At 43.2% G+C, this 19,247-nt stretch overlaps 1 protein-coding gene across 1 annotated transcript in view; it reads left to right on the top strand.

Annotated features, from left to right (window-relative positions):
- The window catches only part of LOC115393799 (pro-neuregulin-3, membrane-bound isoform), a 177,840-nt gene that overhangs the window by 81,884 nt on the left and 76,709 nt on the right, over positions 1-19,247 (top strand). The window contains 2 exon segments of the mRNA XM_075410431.1: positions 8,813-8,929; positions 8,932-8,947. Coding sequence (XP_075266546.1) covers positions 8,813-8,929; positions 8,932-8,947 — 133 coding nt within the window.

Below are 19,247 nucleotides of genomic sequence, written 5' to 3'. Positions count from 1 at the left end.
CTATGACAACCTGTTGATTTCAGAGGAAATTTCAGATTTTCCCCTTGTATTGTAGTGCCTCTATTTTTCCGCATACTTTTGAAATACTTTGAGAAGTAGCTGTAGGTCCAAGGTCTGCACACAACAAAACAGGAAATGCAGTAAATCAGTTTCACAAATACATTGTGTGCCTGTGTTGCTTGAATGTTTGAAAATCTTTCTGATCTTGTCTCTCTTCTGCAGAATCCTGGCAGACTCAATTTATGTGCTTTTCTCGAGGAAAAAAAAAATATCCAGCGAAACTACCCACCTCCTTCAAGTACATCCTCCCTCCTCTAATGTTTGCATAACCTTTTCCAGCAGTGCACAGACAGCGCAGCTCCAACAGAGCCATTGTTCGCCTCAGAAAACAAGCAAAGCGGGCTTTCTGATGGAGCCCAGGACAGGCAATTTGGACTTACGGTGCAGTCTCTTGGCTACAAAGCGCTTGCGCTCATTTCTGCGTGGGTTGCGGAGTGAAATTTCATGGTCACTTTATGATCTCTTCAGAGCCGGTTTGGGAGCCGCTGGAGCTGCAGGAGCCAACTTGTTGTGTGTACGGCGGTCACCCCAACTTTAATCAAGGTTCATCCGACACAGGGTCAGGAGATAATGTCGATAATTAAAGCATTTCATTAGGGGGTGAATTGTCCCCTCGGGGTTTAATGCCGGTGCGACGCCTTCTGGCGTCGGCTTTATTAACCTGCTGCATTGGGCACTGTCACTGTGAGCGCTGTGCGCGCCTTCAACCCTTCCAGTTTGTCCAGTAATGAAGCCATCACGTAATGATCAAACTCAAATAAAACATTCCACTGTAAACCCAAGAGAGGGTCTGGAATCAAAGCAGAATCTTTTATTTATTTAACCGTACGTAGCCTATCGGCTGTGGCAGAGCCGAGGGGGTGAGGACCACCTCCTGCAGGACTGGACTGAACGACAGTCCGAGGACCTGTGACAAATGCCCCCCCCAAGTGCCCATCATTAGGCTGTCATGGTAACCAAGGCCGTGTGTTCCTTAACGCCGCTTACAGGCGACGGCTGCCACCTTCAGCCAAGCGTCCCCCGGGTCAGCTTCTATTTGTTTGTGTCATGTCAGGGACACGGGGTCTCTCAAGGCTTGTCGTCTTGATGATCATGCAAGACACACGGTGCTGTTCAGTCAGTAAAAACGCGTTTCTCTCTCTCTCTCTCTCTCTCTGCGACTTGTCTGTTTGTGTCGGTATTTGTTGCTGTTGTGGGGACCGAGACCTGCTTACGCAGTTGCAACGGGGACTTGGTTACCTAGTGGGACCAAAAAACCAAGTTATCCACTACAAAGCATAAATCCCAGGATTTTGCCAGAGACTATCGGTAGGATGAGGTGAAGGTGCCAAGAAACGATAAGGGAAAAGGTGAGGGTGAAAAAAAAAAAAAAACAGTAAATGCAATAAATTCAGAAGATATATTTGTGGGTGTGCGGCCTCTGTTTGTCTTCTTGTTGGGTTCAGGTTAGTCAGGTTAAAGCTCCAGTTGGGTTGAGTTATGATCTATATACTAAGCTGGTGTTTCAGGTCGGGATACAGCTGAGGGGGCGCGGCGGAGGTGGGCGCTCCTGGTTCTGGAGGGTCACAGTCTGCATGTTTTTAATGTCTTCCGGCTCCAACACGCCGAAATGTAATGAATGTGTCATCATGGATCTCTGCAGAAAGAAACTCATTATGTGTGTATGTGTGTATGTGTGTGTGTGTGTGTGTGTGTGTGTGTGTGTGTGTGTGTGTGTGTGTGTGAGAGAGAGAGAGAGAAAGTGAGAGAGCGCACAAGGTTGTGCTCCGTCTTTCCACTTGAATCACAGGTTTTTACATATTGACCAGGCCTTTGTGTGAGCATTGGTTTTTCAAGGCTAGTGCAAGTATTGGCAGTTAGTGCTTTTCCTTCCTGTCTTGTATACGCTGCCCACACCTTTTATACTTCAGTGTCCTTCTTTTCTCTCTCCCTGGCTCAGTCGCTCTCTTTATTCATTGAAAACTCACGGATGCTGTTCACGCCACAGTTTGCTTTTGTACAGTTTATGTAACAAACGGTACATCCCATGTTTGCACATGCATATTAGCGGGAAGAGGTTACTTTCACAGAAGCTATCACGGCACCTGAATCTAAATTGTTCTTTGATAATATTTTATTTACATGAGAATTTGCGTTGCCCACATTTACATTGGTCTCGTTTATGCTTTCATCTGAAATTGGTACAGATCTGAGAGCTTGTACAGTACAAGAAAACGTTCAGTGGGAGGGTACCAACCTGAGTGAAAGCCGGTGTTACGGGTTGGATTTCAAAAAGACGACATAAGTTCCAAAAACAAAAAAAAATCAAATGACCAAAAGTTGTGGCAGTCATTCACCTGGTTAAATACTACTTAATATTATGAACTAGTGGATCAACTATGGCAAGGGTGTCAAACATAAGGCCCAAGGGCCAAAACTGGGCCCTTTGGAAGAGATTCCAATTCAGTCCACTAAACCACTAATTAAATAGTAAAAAATCCAAATAAAACATACATTTTTAACATATTTTGTAAGAATAGTGGACACAACGCAATTCAGAAACGCGAGCTGAGATATATAATGCAACACACCCCACCGCGCGCAAGCTAGCATTAGCCTCTAAACCATGCCTTCAGAGGGAATTTTTAAGAATATGCATCATGCAACAGTTGTAGAAGTTTTTTTGAGCATTCCACTGTATTTTGCACTAGAAGGTATCATTAAAATTGACTCCATGTTGAAATTCTCATCATTTTTGGGAGCTTTGTTTGCTTTTGAGAACATACAGATATTTTCACCGACATATACTGTTCACCACAGCACATAAAAATTTTCATATTTAAATTCAAAACTTATTATGGCACTATTTTGCCGATCTGGCCCATTCGAGATGAAATTAGCCTGTATGTAGCCCCTGAAGTATTTGTTGGACAACTTTGATTCATAGTTAAAATACTTATAAAACCTTATGAAATATTTATATTGTGAACATTAGCATGGCTCCATATGTTGTTCCTAAATGCTTACCTGAATCTTAAAGGTGCTGTAGGCAGGATTCGGCATCTCCGCCATCTTGCTTAGGGTTACCTAAACAAGATGACCATTTGACCCATCTAAGATGGCGATTTGAAACCCAGCACATCCAGTCCTGTCCTGTTTTCTCTGACATCACGCCCTTACGCAAGTTAAGCTCCTCCCACAAGAACGTGTGACGAATGCCCCTCGACCAATCACGGTTACAGCCTCATGGGCTCTTCTGATTGGTCAAAGATCCCTGGAGCTGTCCAGATTCCTTTTCAGCTCAGAACAGAGACAGATGGAAACGCTGCACCCTCGCGGTAGTGCAATTATGCTACACTCCTAAAGGATTATCAATTGATACTCTAACATTTAATCCAAAGAAAACACAGAAAAATCAGCATTGACTAGCAAAATCCTGCCTACAGCACCTTTAAGTTGAATTTTTTCAAATTGAAATGAATATATGATCTGAAACAATATGACCTAATAATAAAAAAAAAACAGCTGTTACTTAGTTTCATTATGTTCTTCTTTTTTTTTCTCATTAATTTCTCGATTCCTGCTTCATGTGATGAATTCAAGTCGTCTCCAGATCATTGAGACGGGCTGCATTGTCATGTGCAGGGTGTTGTCCACAGCCACTGCGCTGCATATCTCTCAGAATATGGTTCTGTCCAAAAGGCAGCGGTGCATGATGGGTAAGCAATCAGCAGCCTCTCACAGGACTTTCCCTTTACGTTGTAAGGCCTTCTTTGATGTGAGCTGCAGTAAACACAGCCGGTTCTCTCCCGACCACAGTCTCCTGAGGGATGAAGCTCAGCACAAGAACACTAATGAGCACATTAGAAGGAAGCCATAGATGGAAAATGCTACAGTTGTAAATGGAATTGTCTCATGTGTTGTCTATAGCGAGGACGCTCTGTATACAGTAAGACTGTGTGCGTGTGCTTATGCATTCTCCAGCATTCCAATGTATTCACGAACAGACTTTGGTCGTCTGCCGTTGTACAACCGTATAAAAAGCTTTCTTGGGACAATTCCTGTTCACTTGATGCAAACATAATGTGAGATTTTGAAATTGGATTTGAATCCAAGCGGCCAAAATTGCAATATTACCGCCGCTTTCAGCCGTGCCCTGATTAACAGCTGAAATCAATCAAGCGTTGGTATTGAAAAGTGCGAGGCAGGACTGTAAAATTCCGGTGACACACGCCACTGACAATAACAATGGTAGAGTATTACAGATGGAGCTTTCGCCATTTATCCCATTTAAGATAATCTCGGGGCATAGAGAAGTTATGCAGAGCAAGTCCACCTGCCGGAGGAAACGCCGCCACAACCCATTTTTCACGGATAGCCCAAATGTCAAGGTTTCCCTGCTTGTTGCTTACAAGCGACACTTATTTTATGGAACGCTTGGTGATTTTTGCTTTTGTTACAATCAAATGATCTTAACTCAGGAAAGGATCAGAAGTCGTGGGTGCATGCAGCAGCAATAAGTGACACTGTCCCAGTTTCAGCGCAGTTTGAACGATCGCAGGTGAATGCAATTATAGGGAAGAGCCTGTTCAATTGTAACATCTTCTCTTTTTTTATAACATGAAAGCGTGGCACATGGATTCCCATGTGTCTTCCACACTCTTAATTATCAGTTCTGGTAGCGTCGGCATGGATTTGGCTGCATGCAAAAGTACATTTTTATTTGGATTCACAAGTGGCAACACCTGGGATTTTCTATTTGTTGTGGATTTATTGTAACCCTCAGGTTATTGTGCCCTTTATGTTACTTTATTCTCGATGTTCTACCAGTAAAAAAAGGATGAAATAGTCTTTTCAAGTTTAAGTCATTGGAATTGTGGAAAGTATTGATTGAGGGCGATTCAAGACTGGTGGCTGAGAAAAAAGTGCTCACCCTTGTATTCCTGTTAGATAACTCTGATCTCCCAAGCATCATCTGAATCTGTTATCCCCAGCCAGTGGATTCCTTGAAAGTTACCAAGGGAATCGGCAATCTGGATTGCTTTTGTGCAGCGGGGAGAACGAGAGACGTGAAAATGATTTCAAAGAGTCAAGGATGAATCACGCTCCCTCTGCAGCTGCCATTTATTAGCAGATTTTCCACCATGGGTTTTTTTTTTTTTTTTTTTACAACTACCTACCAGACTGGGGTTTCAGAGACTTTCCTTCAGGCTTGCACTGCAAGGCTTTCGATTTTGTAAATAGGCTTCATTAAAAGTGTTGATGAATGGAGCTTAAAGCGAGTTGTATGTTTGTCATAATTAGTAATGGCACGACGTCTTCATAAAACTAAAAGCATGGGACACATCATTTATCAGCTGTTACCTCTGTAATGAAGATGAAGATGGATTTGAAAAGTAGTGTGATGTGCTTTCACCACTGATTAAATATTTTTTTTTTTTTTAAAAAGGATGAAATAAAATGCTTTAATTGATTTGACTGCTTGGTTATACACTGCTATTCAGGGTCAGCGCCTTGATACAACAACACAGAGAATATGGCATCAAACATGAAGCCTGTTAATGTTTCCCACTTCTAAAACAATCAAGAAGCAGCCTAATTACTTTATTCACTTGTTTCTGACAGGAGAATATTTCAAGATTGCAGCTTCTGAGCATGACTCCAGTTTGACAGGTGCTCATTCAAAAGTGCTCGCGTTGTGCTTGCTGTGCTGCGGATTTTATTTTTTACACCGCTTCTTGCCTGTCACAGTGATGAAACGGAAACCCATAGGAAATTGGCAGTCCATATTGCTCAAGGGCAAACATATCTGAAGATGACTTGTTCCCTGATGTGGCCCAACAGGGCTGAAAGAGCAGGCCGAACGCTTTCAGGCTTAAGGGGGAATTTGTTTGCAGATTTTTTGCAAGGTAATCAGTAATGGCTGTTTGTTCGAAGATGCTGGGCCTGCCTGGGAAAGGCAGGAAGTTTAATGTGTGCTTTTAGAATGCAGGGTTTGCTTAGCGGGCGGGCAACATTATGTTTTCTTTTTTTGTTTTATTCCTTCAAAGAAATATTAATGTCAGAGACTTGGACAAAGGGCCCAAATGCAAAGGTGGAGAGAGTTTATTCTAGGTGATCGTTGTTTTTGGACTGTGGGAGAACATGCAGACTCCACACAGAGAGGCCTAGTCAGTTTCTTTAACCCAGGGGAGCTTATCGAAATGACTGCATTTACCTTTATGTGTTTTACAGGTCAGATGAGATATTGGATATCGGCTCTGACTCGAATTACAGAAGCCATTCCAGAAATCCTGCGCACATTTACTATGCCTGTGTGAGCATCTATCCCCCCGGGTGTGGCACAGACACACTCTCTGCCTGCAGAGACAGAGCCAGTACACAAGAAGGTGCTGCTGTAATGTGCCTTGGCGGTTTCATGGAGCGTTCTCCCTGCTGAGAGAACGAAAAAAAAAGAAAAAAAAAAAAGAACATGGAGACGTCGTACATCATCATCGATCCCCGAAGTGCTGTGTCATTGGTGCCACAGTGACCTTGTGATGTTCACATCCTACTCCTTAGCTCTGTCAACAACATGTGACAAATGAGATCATGCTGTACTTAAACCACTTTCCATACAGGAAGCAACGGCAGATCGGGCTTTTTTTGGGCGGGCCGTGTCTGTGGCTCACATAAAGTGAAAATGACAAGTTCTAACAAACAAAGTTTTTTTGCAAGGTTTTAGCCTAGATGATATTACTTGTGAGGCAAGTGTCGGATATCTGCATGACCTTGGCTTTTCTCATGTAAATATTTCAAGGTTTAGACTTACAAGCACAAAATCAATTCCGTGTTTTGTCAGAAGCACTCAGGCTCCTGAACCGTTGACCCAACGCCGTGCTGCGCTGTCTGTAGCTTCCAGTTGTGACTTTTATTTTTTCTCCTTTCGTCCACATGTAGTCGTTGCCGCTTCCTGAATAAAAGATACGAAGGACTTTTAAAGCCGTGACAATTATTGCGGGAGTTGTGCATACCACATGGGGGACATTGTGTTCTAATTTCTATTAATACAGTTGCATCTTTGAATAGATAACCTTTTGAACATTTGCTCTGTGGGAATTTGTGCAATTAATAATACATATAACATATAATCTAGTGTCTTCAAAGAACAGCCAATGGAAGAGTTATCTTGGGTTGAAGGCCTACTTTTATACCAATGAGGAGTTGATAAAGAAAATGGTACAAACGTTCAAACGGGGGGGAGATGTGCAACTACTAGAATCCAAACCGCTTTTAAATTCCACCACTGTTTTTGTACTTGAAGCACTATCATCTCAGCCACTACAGTAACTGCTTTAAATGATACCTTCCAAAGTTTTCCGTCTGGCGGAGCGGAGCCACCCCTGGCCCCGGGAGCAACACATATCTCCGTCGGTGTTCTGTCTGATCTCTCATCATCTCTTGGGTCTTACATCAAGAGCCCCAGATTTATCGATCAATAGCCATAAACAAAACATAGATTGAACTGGACACTGGGGCACAACAAACCGATCATCCTGGGTTTTTTCTCTGTTTTGTTTTTTTTTTTTTTTTCCTCTCTCTGAGAACAATTGGTCGCTGGAGCCTCGCCTGGAAAAAGGTCACTGGTGAGCCAAAGTGTGCCACATGTAGCAGTTCAGGCGAAGAAAAAGCACAAAAAAGTGGTAATTTAACAGAAAAGAAGGCAGTGTGTTTGTGCATTTAGAAGTTGCGTGCGCGTGCACAGTATGAATGAATGAAAGCAGAATCACATGAGTAATCCAGTTGTATTGCGAGATATTGGGCACAACACCGGTCAATCCAATTTTCAATGCTCAACTCCACGATGCAGCGAGAAAGAAAGCTTCCGGGCGATCATTTCTGCGTGTGCATGTATGCACAGGCATCCATGTGTGTGCGCTTGTGCATGGGTGATTTCAGTAGGGCATGTGCACACATTAGCGGGTGGCCGCTCGTGCCAGCGCACACTGCTTATATGTTGCTGTGATAACATGTGTGACAGCTGTGCGTATTTCACAGGGTGGAGAAGCCTGCATTGCAGTGCTGGAAACATGGCACCCGTGGTTTTTATGTGAAAGCAGCTCAGGGTCAGACCAGAAGAAGGGAATTAAAGCCACATCGGCGAGCACACTGCTCTCCGTTCTGTCACGTTGTGAGCAGAACACAATCGTGTCTCGCTTTCTTACCTTGAACATGCAATTTAATGTCTTATCAATGTGACGGACCTGGCTTTTTTTTCCAGATGAATTATTTTCGACTGAATTAGTTTGAAACACATTGCAGCTACGATGCTAAATACTGGAGAAAAAAAAAAAAAGGGAACATCCACACAAAAATCTGTACATTTACTGATTACAGCAGTACTGGGGCATGTTGCTGCAATCGGTTACATGTTGCAGCATGACTTTTCTTCCTTTCTTTCATCATGACAAAGTCAGAAGCCTTCAAGCCATAAATGCTCGTTTTGCAAAGTTTTTAATTAAGGAATCTTTTTCCCCGGTCTCCTCAACCTTCAGCCCACTGAGAGTTACAATTCTATGAGGAATGAATCCGAGGGAAGTGGTCATTTCGGTACCAAAGAAAAAAGGAGTCATTATAAATGAAAAGACGGTATTTGATGTGCAGTTCAAGGACTGACGAAAAATCTGAAACTGTGAAAGGTTCCAGTTCCAATTAGATGTGATAGAAAGAGTGGAAAAAATACTTAATGTGTTCAAAACTAAGTGAAATGGTTTCCTTTTGTTTCCTTTTCTAGCCTTGGCTCCGACGCTTCCCAGTCTACGTTCAGAGGTCTTCAAACCATGCGTGGAAGACAAGGACCTCGCCTTTTGTCTGAACGAGGGAGAATGCTCCATCATTGAAACCGTGGCCGGGTTCACAGACACTGCAGGTGAGTGCGTGTGTGGGCGTGCGGGTGAGTGAGTGAGCGAGCGAGGCATTGTTTATTTTCTCGCCCTGACATTTCCTCTCTTTGCCCTTCTCCTCCAATCACTAACCTTGGGTCATTTTCATTCAAGCCTGCTTTTCTCCTCCGGTCTGACAGACTCTTCACGGAGTGATGGAACACTCGAAACCAGAAAATTGTTGTGCAAATGTACCTGAATGGCATCAGAGATCTATAATCACCCAAACCACTGACCAAGTAATCACAAAAGCTCGTCCTGCTTTAGTGATTCAGACACTTTTTCTTTTTTTTTTTCCATTATCACCTTAGTTTTATTCAGCAAGTCAATCACAGCATCACCTCCCAATTGAACCGGGGCAACACTAGTAAAAACACCTTTTCCACTGATGCATCATGTAATGTGGCAAAGGCAGCGCAAATTAGGAATATTTAATGTATTTTCTTTTGAACAACAAAGGGAAGTGGGAAAACGTGTATTCACCCTTTGTTTTTGGATTTAAGATTAAGATGGAGACATAATTTATTCAGAGGCTGTTCTTGGTGATGTGAGGAGGATCCTAAACAAATATTGTTCCTTTCCATGTGTAATCCTATTCCAGCGGCCGAGGTATATGACAAGAAATGACACATTCGATCACAGCTGATTATGGGTGAAAACAGGGTGCACTCCGGAAAAGGTCGCCAGTCCATCACAGGGTGTAAACACAACGAGACGGAGAGTCTCACACACACTCTCACGTTTACACCTGTAAGCAATTTGGAATGACAAAATAATTTCAGTTTTCTCGCTGCATGGGGAGAATCAAATGTTGGGATATTTTCAGCCCTGTACCATCAGAGCAATGATCATATTCACTGCCTTTATAGGTTTCCTTTTAATTGTGTTTTTTCATTTATTCAAAATGCATTAAGGACAGGAGTGTTTTGCAGGCTGGAGAGAGAGGAATTAAATAAATATACAATAAACCGAGCTTGACTTAAACAACACTTATTAGCTTGTTTGAACTGGGTGCTGATTGATAGCCCGCTGTGTTTGTTCTTTTTCTGCAGCAGCCATCAAAAAGACAGAAAATAACGTTACCTGACCTGCAGGAGATGATGTGCACTGCATATTTATTTCCATGCATCTTTGGATTTTAATTGCTCTTTCAACATATATTGCAGCATGTCCACCTTGCCCCCGTGACCCAGTATCAATATCCACTTCAAATCTAAAATCTCTCTGATATAGATACCTCTTTAAAAATGCATCGCTTTAAATATACATGACAGGACTTCTCTCTGCTGGTGGATTAAAAACAAATGCAGTATATTTGACCCATCAACATGAATCCATTCCTTCAGAGGAGCAAATGTTGAGCATAGTAAAGCTGAACTTTGTACAGACATGGTTAACTATATATAAAGTTATAGCAAAAAAAATAGAAAAATACTTGGTTTGATGGAAAATGCAGCAGAAATCCAGCAAAAGCCTGACATGAAGTAGTAGAGATTGTAGCTGGAATTGTCCGCAGTTGTTTATTTGATGACATGATGACACACCACTTCACTGAGAGCGGAAATAATAAAATGATAGTAGAAATACAGTGTGCCGCATTATAACAGCGGGCGCAACCATTTCAAATGTGTCACCTGTGTGACAGTATGAAAAAAGAAAACGGGGGGGGAAAAAAAAGTTCGCCAGGCGTCGCAGCGGCTCCACTCTGGGCTATAATTAGCGGCGGCTGAATGAGTGAATATAAGACTCGGGAAGCGACTGGAGGGCCTAACCTGGAGACACCGTCTGCTCGTCTCTCCAGAGCTGAGTGCCTGCTGTGTGAAAGAATGATTACAGGTTTGTGAGTACATTTATTGAGAGGTTGATTCCTTTTTTTTTTTTTTTTTCCAGCAGGAAGTCCTGACGCTAAGGCGGGAAAATATAATTGTTCAGCTCAAAAAAAATCATGCGGATACTGTTTAATATCGTTGCTGCTCCTGGCTCACTTTGTGTTGCAGGTTAATGAAATATCAAGATATACATTCGGCACAATCTTTCTAATCAAAGCTAAGGGTTCAGGATTTGAAATAGTTCCTCCCCGGCTCGTCAGGGGAACGTCGGTGGCGGTGGTGGTGGTGGTGGTGGTGCTCGGGGGGCTTTTTGTGTGAGGCTTGCATGTTCTCCTACATGCGTGGGTTTTTCACTCGGTAATCTCCATTCAAAGTTAATTGGTGGCCATGAATTGCTCATCGGAGTGAATGCGAGTGTGTGTGTGGCTGTCTGCTCTCTGCGTTCGCTCTGTTGTATTGTGATCATGATAATCTGACCCATCTAACAAGACGCTGATGAACACCCTCTCAGGAAATTGCTTACACACACGTACGGTATCTATACACAACGCCTCATCAGACAACAGAAATTGCTGTGAAAGGAACACCGGCTGTTTGCTGTGACCAATCCATTTTGTCCTTATTCGCAAAGAAATGCTCATAAACATTGTAAATTTCTCTACATTTTATTTATAAAAGATGATAAAAATCGATATTGAGGTGGCGTTACTCCAGAAAAATGTGTTAAGCTCCCGGTGAGACAGATTTTAGCCATCATTTTATAGCAATTTGTCCTGTGCTTTTTCTTTTATTATCTTTTCTTTTTTTTTTTCAATTTCAGTGGTTTTATATGTGGACAGAATGTCCATTTCCACTTCTGCCATCCAATAAATAAATCAATAAATAGAAAGGGGAAAAAAAAACAGAAGCTGGAGCCCAGGATCAATCAGCCCCCATAGTGAGGGCGCACGTCAGTGTCTTGATCTCAGAACTCCTGACCCTGCTGGTCCTTCCTCTGCAGCTCAGAGAAGAAAGGTTTTCATGATCGCTGCCGTCTTTGACGTCATCCTGTCCTTCAGGCCTTCGCAGATTAATAGACGGCTGGACTTTTTCTCCAACACGAGACAAGTGTGGACGTCAAAATAATCTTGAATCATCAGCTTAGAACATAGTTCAGAACTTTACTTTGTGTTATGAAACGGTTTTCCTTCACGCTTCCCTCCACCCCACAACACCACCACCACCAGCAGCCCCCTTCTGCCGGATGCTCATGTTTGCCAATGCTAATAAGGATCCCAAAATAAACATGCAAATGTGAGTTTAAGACCTACTTCCACATCAGTGCTGTGGCTTTAGTACAATAAATATACAAGAATTCAAAGGTCTGGAGCTCAACGCAGCGACGGCTCAGTCACACACGGGGATTACGACTCGGTAGATAACAAGAAATTAACCGACACCGTCGAGGAATCTCAAGTTCAATTACTTCAGTAGGAGGTCCACTTTCAAGCGTCTGAGAGGTTTTCTTCCTCTGATCAGTGAAAAGTGACTTACAGAACTTACATCAGATGAAATGTTTTCATTTTTGTTTGTTTTATTTTCCAAAGAGAGCCAGAAATAACACTTATTGCAGCAGACACACAGATCTATAGACAGTGTGACGATGCACAGAATTCACTGTGAAATCTGCATCACATCTACTAACGGCCAAGTTGTGGTCTGCAATATATTTTTGTAAGCCCTTTAAATACTGTACTCCATAAGTTGGACTGTTTTCTGAAAAATAAGCGTTTTATTCCTGTGATTATTTACTAAAATAGTACCTTTGCGGTTAAAGGAGCTCATCATTGACTTCTGCATCACCTTTGTGTCCTCAGCCGAGCCTGTCTTAATAAGTCGAATGTGTGTAGGTGTAATTTTGTGGTTTCGAGGGACGCATTAGCGGAGTTCTCGGCGCAGTGCGGGTCATCCGGGTTAATGACTGATTCTCTCATTAGATTTGGCTTCATTTCCAGTTGGTTGGTGGAAGGTGCTCTGGAGTCTGAGTCGTGAAGGAGTTAGTGGTGGTGAAAGCTGCAGAAAAGGGTGAGCTGACCTTTATTTGAAGATGTTATTGGTCGTACTGTGGGCTGACACTAATGTCAGTGTTAATAAGGCTCCATTTACGCAGCGACGTTTTAAGAAGACGCTTCATTTTAGCGTTTTCGTTTTAAGAAAAGTTTCACTTTTGCGCTGCAGATGTTCTGAAAACGTCTTCGCATGCCCAATCATTCACACATCTTTCACATCATGGTCAGCACCGGACAGCGCCAGTTCATTCTGCAGCAAACAGGAGTTCGGTGAAATAGTAACCAACGCTAAGGTGAGGAGGGGAGACAGCCGCAGCGGCTCCACATGGTGTAATTGTTAACAGGCGCGTCGCTGCATGTGACGGTTAAACGCTGTCACCTAGCAGCAAGATCATCGTCAGTTAAAGTCCAATTAACAAAAAACATCGCTGTAACACAATGCTTGATCGTTTCTGACAGCAACCGTAGCGGCGTCCTGAAACAGAAACACAAAAGAACAAGACACTGGTGGGATTTTGCAGTCTAATATAGTTTTTGACTAATACATTAAAAGCTTAAATCACTGTATTTTTTAAATTCAAACAATGAACTTCCAGCTGAAGTACACATCAATGCATAGTTTTCATTCTCCAATAACTTGGAGTCATTTGAAAGATTTGACTTGAAAACTCACACCTTGCAAACCACAGATATCACTTTTTTCCAGTGTGGATGTGAAATGCCATCAATCCCACCTTCAGGAGGAGGAGAAACATGATTTTGATGCGTGCCTCTGATGGCAGAGTGATGCCACACTTTTCTTTGGCCCTGAGACGTCAGCCTCGCTAAGCGGACCAAGGCAAAAAGCATATATTCGCTGAGAGTATTTAAAAAAAAAAAAAAGAAAACCACCAAAGGTGGGGGAATGCATTATGGAGAGGTGTAGCGGAGCGGGCCGTCACACCAAATCATGTCACCTGTTTTCGCTACTCCCGATATCCAGCAGCGCTGCGCTCGGACAAAGCCCCGGCTGAAGAACGACGCCGGCCGCACGCGAATATACCTTAAATTAAATGAACGTTGAAGAGGATGATGCACGTCGGCGTGACCCGACGAGGAGAGTGGCGGGGGAAAGAAAAGTCAAATGAAAACCTTGAGCGGCGCGGACCTGCCGGTGCTGATAGTGTGACCCCCACCACACACACACACACACACATCCACACACACACTCTCACAGTCACAAGTGTATTTAGGTATGAGTGAAATGGTTTGAAAGTATTTTCTCCCTCTCCCTGTGTGGTGTGTGTTTGTTTGGAGGGCATTGTGGAATATATTGGTTGGAGCGAAGGTGTGCCGCGGCGCTCTGGCCACTGCCTGCAGCACTGTGTTGTGTTTTGGTGGCGCACGGCAACGGGAGAACCTACTGAGAGCATGAAACCCGCCAACACGTATGTTCATTTTCATAATGCTAATTTACCCCCCACTAAAACGTCCCTCTGAAATCAATATACTCTGCTACGTAGTTTTCCCTGCCTTAAACGAAGGGTTTATTTGAGGAAATGAGCAGTGAGAAAAAAGAAAAGAAAAGAAAGAAGAGGGGGCTGCTGTTCACTGAAATGGATGCTTGCCTCCTTTCAACAGAATGTTTCCTATCTTGTATCAACAACACACTACACAGAAACCAGCCCGTGTTGCGAAGATGATGCAAAACTGCTGCAAGTTGACTTTATGGTGAAAACGGCTTTCTGTCACCGCCTCGCCAAAAAACACGAGGAGGGAACCCATAAAAACAGACATTGCGTTGTGTGTATTGTTACAGTTTCGTGTTTGAACATTTTTTTTTTTGCATTTTGATTGAAATGCAAATCCATAAAGATAACATAAAAAAAGAAATATTACAACGTCTGACCTAAGATGAGAGTGGGGAATTAGGCAGAATGCATTTTGCATTTTAATGGGGGAATTTAACAGACAGTTTGCTATTTCAATCTGCACTGATAGGAGGAGCACGTTGTTTGATGTGATGAAAGTACTGTTAGTGGCGTGCAACAGATTACACCTGAAAAACAGACCAAGACTCACAGATCCCACAAAAACGTTCATATTGATCCTGCAATAACGGCTCTGTTTTCCCCAATCAAAGCAAATTTCGCTTCATAATTAAAGCCAAAGCAAATAAAAATGTGTCTGGTCCGCTCTGAAGAGACGGAGATTTGCAATCTCTCAGAATATTAATGATCATAGAGAAATAATTCCGATTGGTTCCTGTCTGTATGCTTCACCACGCCTTTGAATATCAGCTTTTTCTTCATGGTTTCCCTTTTATTCTCCTCGGCTTTGGATGAAGTCAGTACCGCGTGTATGTGTGTGTGTGTGTGCACGCCTGGCAAGGAAAGGTAGCTCGTGTCTACTATTACCATGGTAACTTCGTCTCTCATTAGTGCGAAGCCTCTAGCTGGGGAAAAAAAAAAAAAAAAAGAAAAATAGTTGTTGACTCACTTATATTAAGACTACTATGGCTGCTGCACTGAATTGCTCTGCTGTTCCTGCATTGATTGTGATTGATTCCACATTAAAATAATTACCACCTAATGGTATGAATTATTACTGCTCTGAATAATTCATGGATCATTTTTGCACATTTGATTTCCTCATCCGAAGCTCTGCTGACATGAGACACTAGATCATATTTACTGCTGTGTTTTTTTTTCCTTTTTTCATCTTTTTGTCTGACGCCCTTCAACTCCCCCAAAAAAAATCTTGCGTACAGCTGGATACTAAGACAAAAGTCATATTTTGAATGAAAAATGCCGAGTTCTGGTGCGTTCGCCCAAATGCTTTTGGGGACTTGCCCATTCATCCTCATGAGAAAGAACATAAAATCTCATGAAAGGGAGGAAAAAAAAGCCTTCAGTTCTCAGGTCCCTGTGAGGAAAAATAGCTATTTCTGTTGGTAGTTTGCTCTGGGATTAAGCTGAGGGATACGCTGAGAGTGCATCTGTGTTTGTCACTCTCCATGAGCCTGTTTATGTTTTTTTTTTTTCTTTTTTTTTTTTTTCCTCAGTACCCAGGAGATATTTGCAGCAGTATTAACAGAATCTGATATGACAAAATGAATCATATAAATGAAGACCACAGCCTCTTTACTTTCCCATCCTGTTTTTTTTTTCTTCCCTCTCTTCCGTTTCTCATCTTTCCTTTTCTATGGGGAGCCAGAATAGCGATTAAATTGTCACTGCACCGTCAGACCTTGACAGGCTGCACTAATCCACGATGCTGTCGCTCCTCAGCTGATCCATCCTGCAATGGGAGGACGTTCTCCAGGCTTAAAGCCAATGGGCCATGTCCCCCGCTTCCCCACCCAGCGGCGGCGTGGAAGCAACCCCGCCGTAAACGCTGGGAAGCAGACCTACCTGTCGATAATGTTCCCTGACGGAGCCATCGGACGGAATCGCCGCCGCGTTTCTGATTCGCCAGGCCCGGTCGTCAATAAAACCTCGACTGTTTTTCATTCATCTGCCTCAAATCGTGGAAACTCGTGATAAATGAGCGAAGGATTTCCGCCACAGTCCATCCGTCGTAGGGTCGCAGCGTGCCGGAACAGATTCCAACCGACCACTGTTGAAGGAAGGAGCGACCTGAGCAGTGGACAAACACAGAGTGAGCAATAAACTGTATTAAAACTACTATTTGAATTGCATAAACAAGTACCTTACTGAAGCATAAACTCTACTTCATCTGAGTTTCTCGCAGTTTACGATTTCCAAGGTTTCTTTTTCACAGATTTTCAGTGAAAACGTCCCTTTACGCCTCCTGTTTTTGACATCTGTCATTGTACGAGTTGAACTTATTAAAAATTTTGCCTTGCTAGGTGTTCTCACCTCATTCTGTCAAAACGAAGGACTTAGATCACCTGGAGGAGCGTCGGTAATGATGCGCAAGACTTTTTAGAGACGGAAACTCAGAATGAATGACAAACATCCCTAAACAAGGCTACACTGTGTGGCGCGGCCCATGTTTCATCCCCCTTCTGCAGCGACTCGGCTCCTTTGTGCCGTCCGGAGTCCGTCTTCACGCAGCGTCTCCACTTACTAATACATGAACACTAATGCATAAACATGACTAATGTCCCAGCCATCCTTCTATCATGGCTCTTCCAGCATGTCTTTCTTTTTTTTTTTTTTCTTTTTTTTTAAACCGTGCAGGCCTATCACAGACGCCGCAGATGAAAGACTCACATGTCCATATTCGACAAACAAAGGTTTGTTTTTCAAGCTGTAGGACTTAATGAGCATGGGACAGACGTGTTGTCAGGGAAATTCACCGTCCCCGCAGACGCTCAAAGCTTTCGCAAGGTGTTAGTCTATGATTTGCACTCTCTCATACTCAGTTTTGTGACGACTGCAAATGCTGCACCTGTTTTCTGCGGTTGTTTTTCCCCGAATGCTGCATTATTTGTTTACCATAGCGTTTCTCTTCAGAGCTTTTTTTCAGATATTTCAAGCTCTGGTTAGTACTCAGATTTTTTAGTGTTACTCCTGTTATCTATATTATAGTGTTACTATACATGCTAACTCTCTCTGATAATGCAAATGGAATTTTTTTACTTACAAAGAAATGTCAAATCTTTCAAAACATTCAGCTGAGGGAACGAGCCAGCGCGCCAGGTCTCTTTGTCTGGCAGCTGCATGTGAAGAGGGGTGCCTGTTTGGTAGTCCTTGGCGTACCTCCTCCATTTTTGGTATGTATGTGCAGCGAACGCGTACGTGAGCTGCCGCTGGCACCGGCTCAGGTGGAATATTTGGGTTTGTGTGTTATTGTGTTACCAAACAGCGCGGCGTCCCGCTATTGTAAACTCCGGGGAGGGAGCGAGCTGCACAATCAGAATCCATAAGACAGCTGGCACTTGATTTGATAACGTGTGTGAACAGAACAGGCGAGGTGGGAGATTGACAAAGCATTGTTAATTAGTAATTATGGCAGTGGGGTAATGGAACTTATAGAGCCGAGCTTGTGTCTGGAGGTTTGCGGGTCCGAATCCCAGGGCAGCGGCTCCCACGTGAGTACAGCGCCAATTAACCACGAGTGAGACGGGTTAAACGCAGAGATGTTAATTTCCACGGGAAGATAAATCAGAAACCTTGGTGAATGTCTCTTAAAACGTTTAACTGCCAATAACTTATGATTACAATTGTGCATCAAATTAAGAAAAAGTGTGTAAAACTTTAAGATCCTATACGTTTCCTTTTTGAGTGGAAGCTCCGAACACGTCATTTGCAAAGCCTGAGAAGATCACAAGATACCAGCCAGCAGACACATCCTTGCAGCATCTCTCTTTCCTACATCAAATGCGCCACGAGACTTTTGATAAAGTAATTGCGGAGCATTTGATTGTTGGCGCTGTGAAGAGGCCGCGTTGGATTGGAAGGCGGCGGCGGCGCCGTCCCAGTTAGTCGCCCGCAGCACTTTACTTGTTATTTCATCGCGGGCTCAGCTGGTGAAATGTAACAGCTGCTTCTCATTACTGATGTTTAGACTAAATGATTTTCAACAGTGGACACAGCGTCAGTGTGGCAACATCCTCGTCGTTGGAGCGCGGCAAACACTCCCGACAGCAGACTCTGAATCTTCTGCAGCCCCAACATGCAGATGGGCACTCGTGATGTTCTCTCAAGGACCGCCTGCTGCGGGTGCGGGTTCTCTCATTAGGATGAAATGATCCTACAGGAGAGGCGACGAGGAGGGACACGTGCTCCTCATGTATGTGTGTGTGTGTGTGTGTGTGAGGCGCCATACTCACATGTGTAATGAGGTCTGAAGGCGGCGGCGTTGTGAGTGCGGAGCTCCGTCCCTTCTCGGGGATAACAGATGGTTTTCATTTCAAAGACCTTGAAATTCACCCTTCAACTGTGGTTAGGATTGTCATCTGCGCTCCACCAGAGGGAGCTCCATTGATTTCAATGTTACAGGTAGAAGCTCCAGGAGAGAGAGAGAGAGAGAAAAGAGACAGTTCCCCACTGCTTAAGTGCTAATGTCTCCTCATGGAGGCTGGACACGAAGTACAGTATACTGTCTGTTATGTCATTTAGTTCTTTCTTTGTGCATAAATAAATAAATAAATGTATAATGAGCTTCTGTTCTTCTATAATGCTGCCAAACTCCACCTCTATTTTTCCTCCAGTGTCCCTTGTGTTTCTCTGTTCTTCTTCCTTTTTCTTCTTCTTCTTCTTCTTCTTCTTACTCCTCCACTCTGGGAAGAACAGCACAGTCTCCTCTCTGTAGAATCTTTATGGGCTTTAACTGAGCTGCAGCTTGTACATTTTGTCCTCAGAAGGGTGTCAAGTAGGATAAACATGTCAGATGGTTTGGAAACACGAGGCAGAAGGCTGAGCACGAAGAAAATAAGCAAATAAATAACCACTTCAGACCAT

Source organism: Salarias fasciatus, chromosome 8 (assembly GCF_902148845.1).
Source record: "Salarias fasciatus chromosome 8, fSalaFa1.1, whole genome shotgun sequence".
NCBI classification, from domain to species: Eukaryota; Metazoa; Chordata; class Actinopteri; order Blenniiformes; family Blenniidae; genus Salarias; species Salarias fasciatus.
The sequence above is the reverse complement of the archived record's forward strand: the minus strand, read 5'-3'. Positions and strand labels throughout refer to the sequence as shown.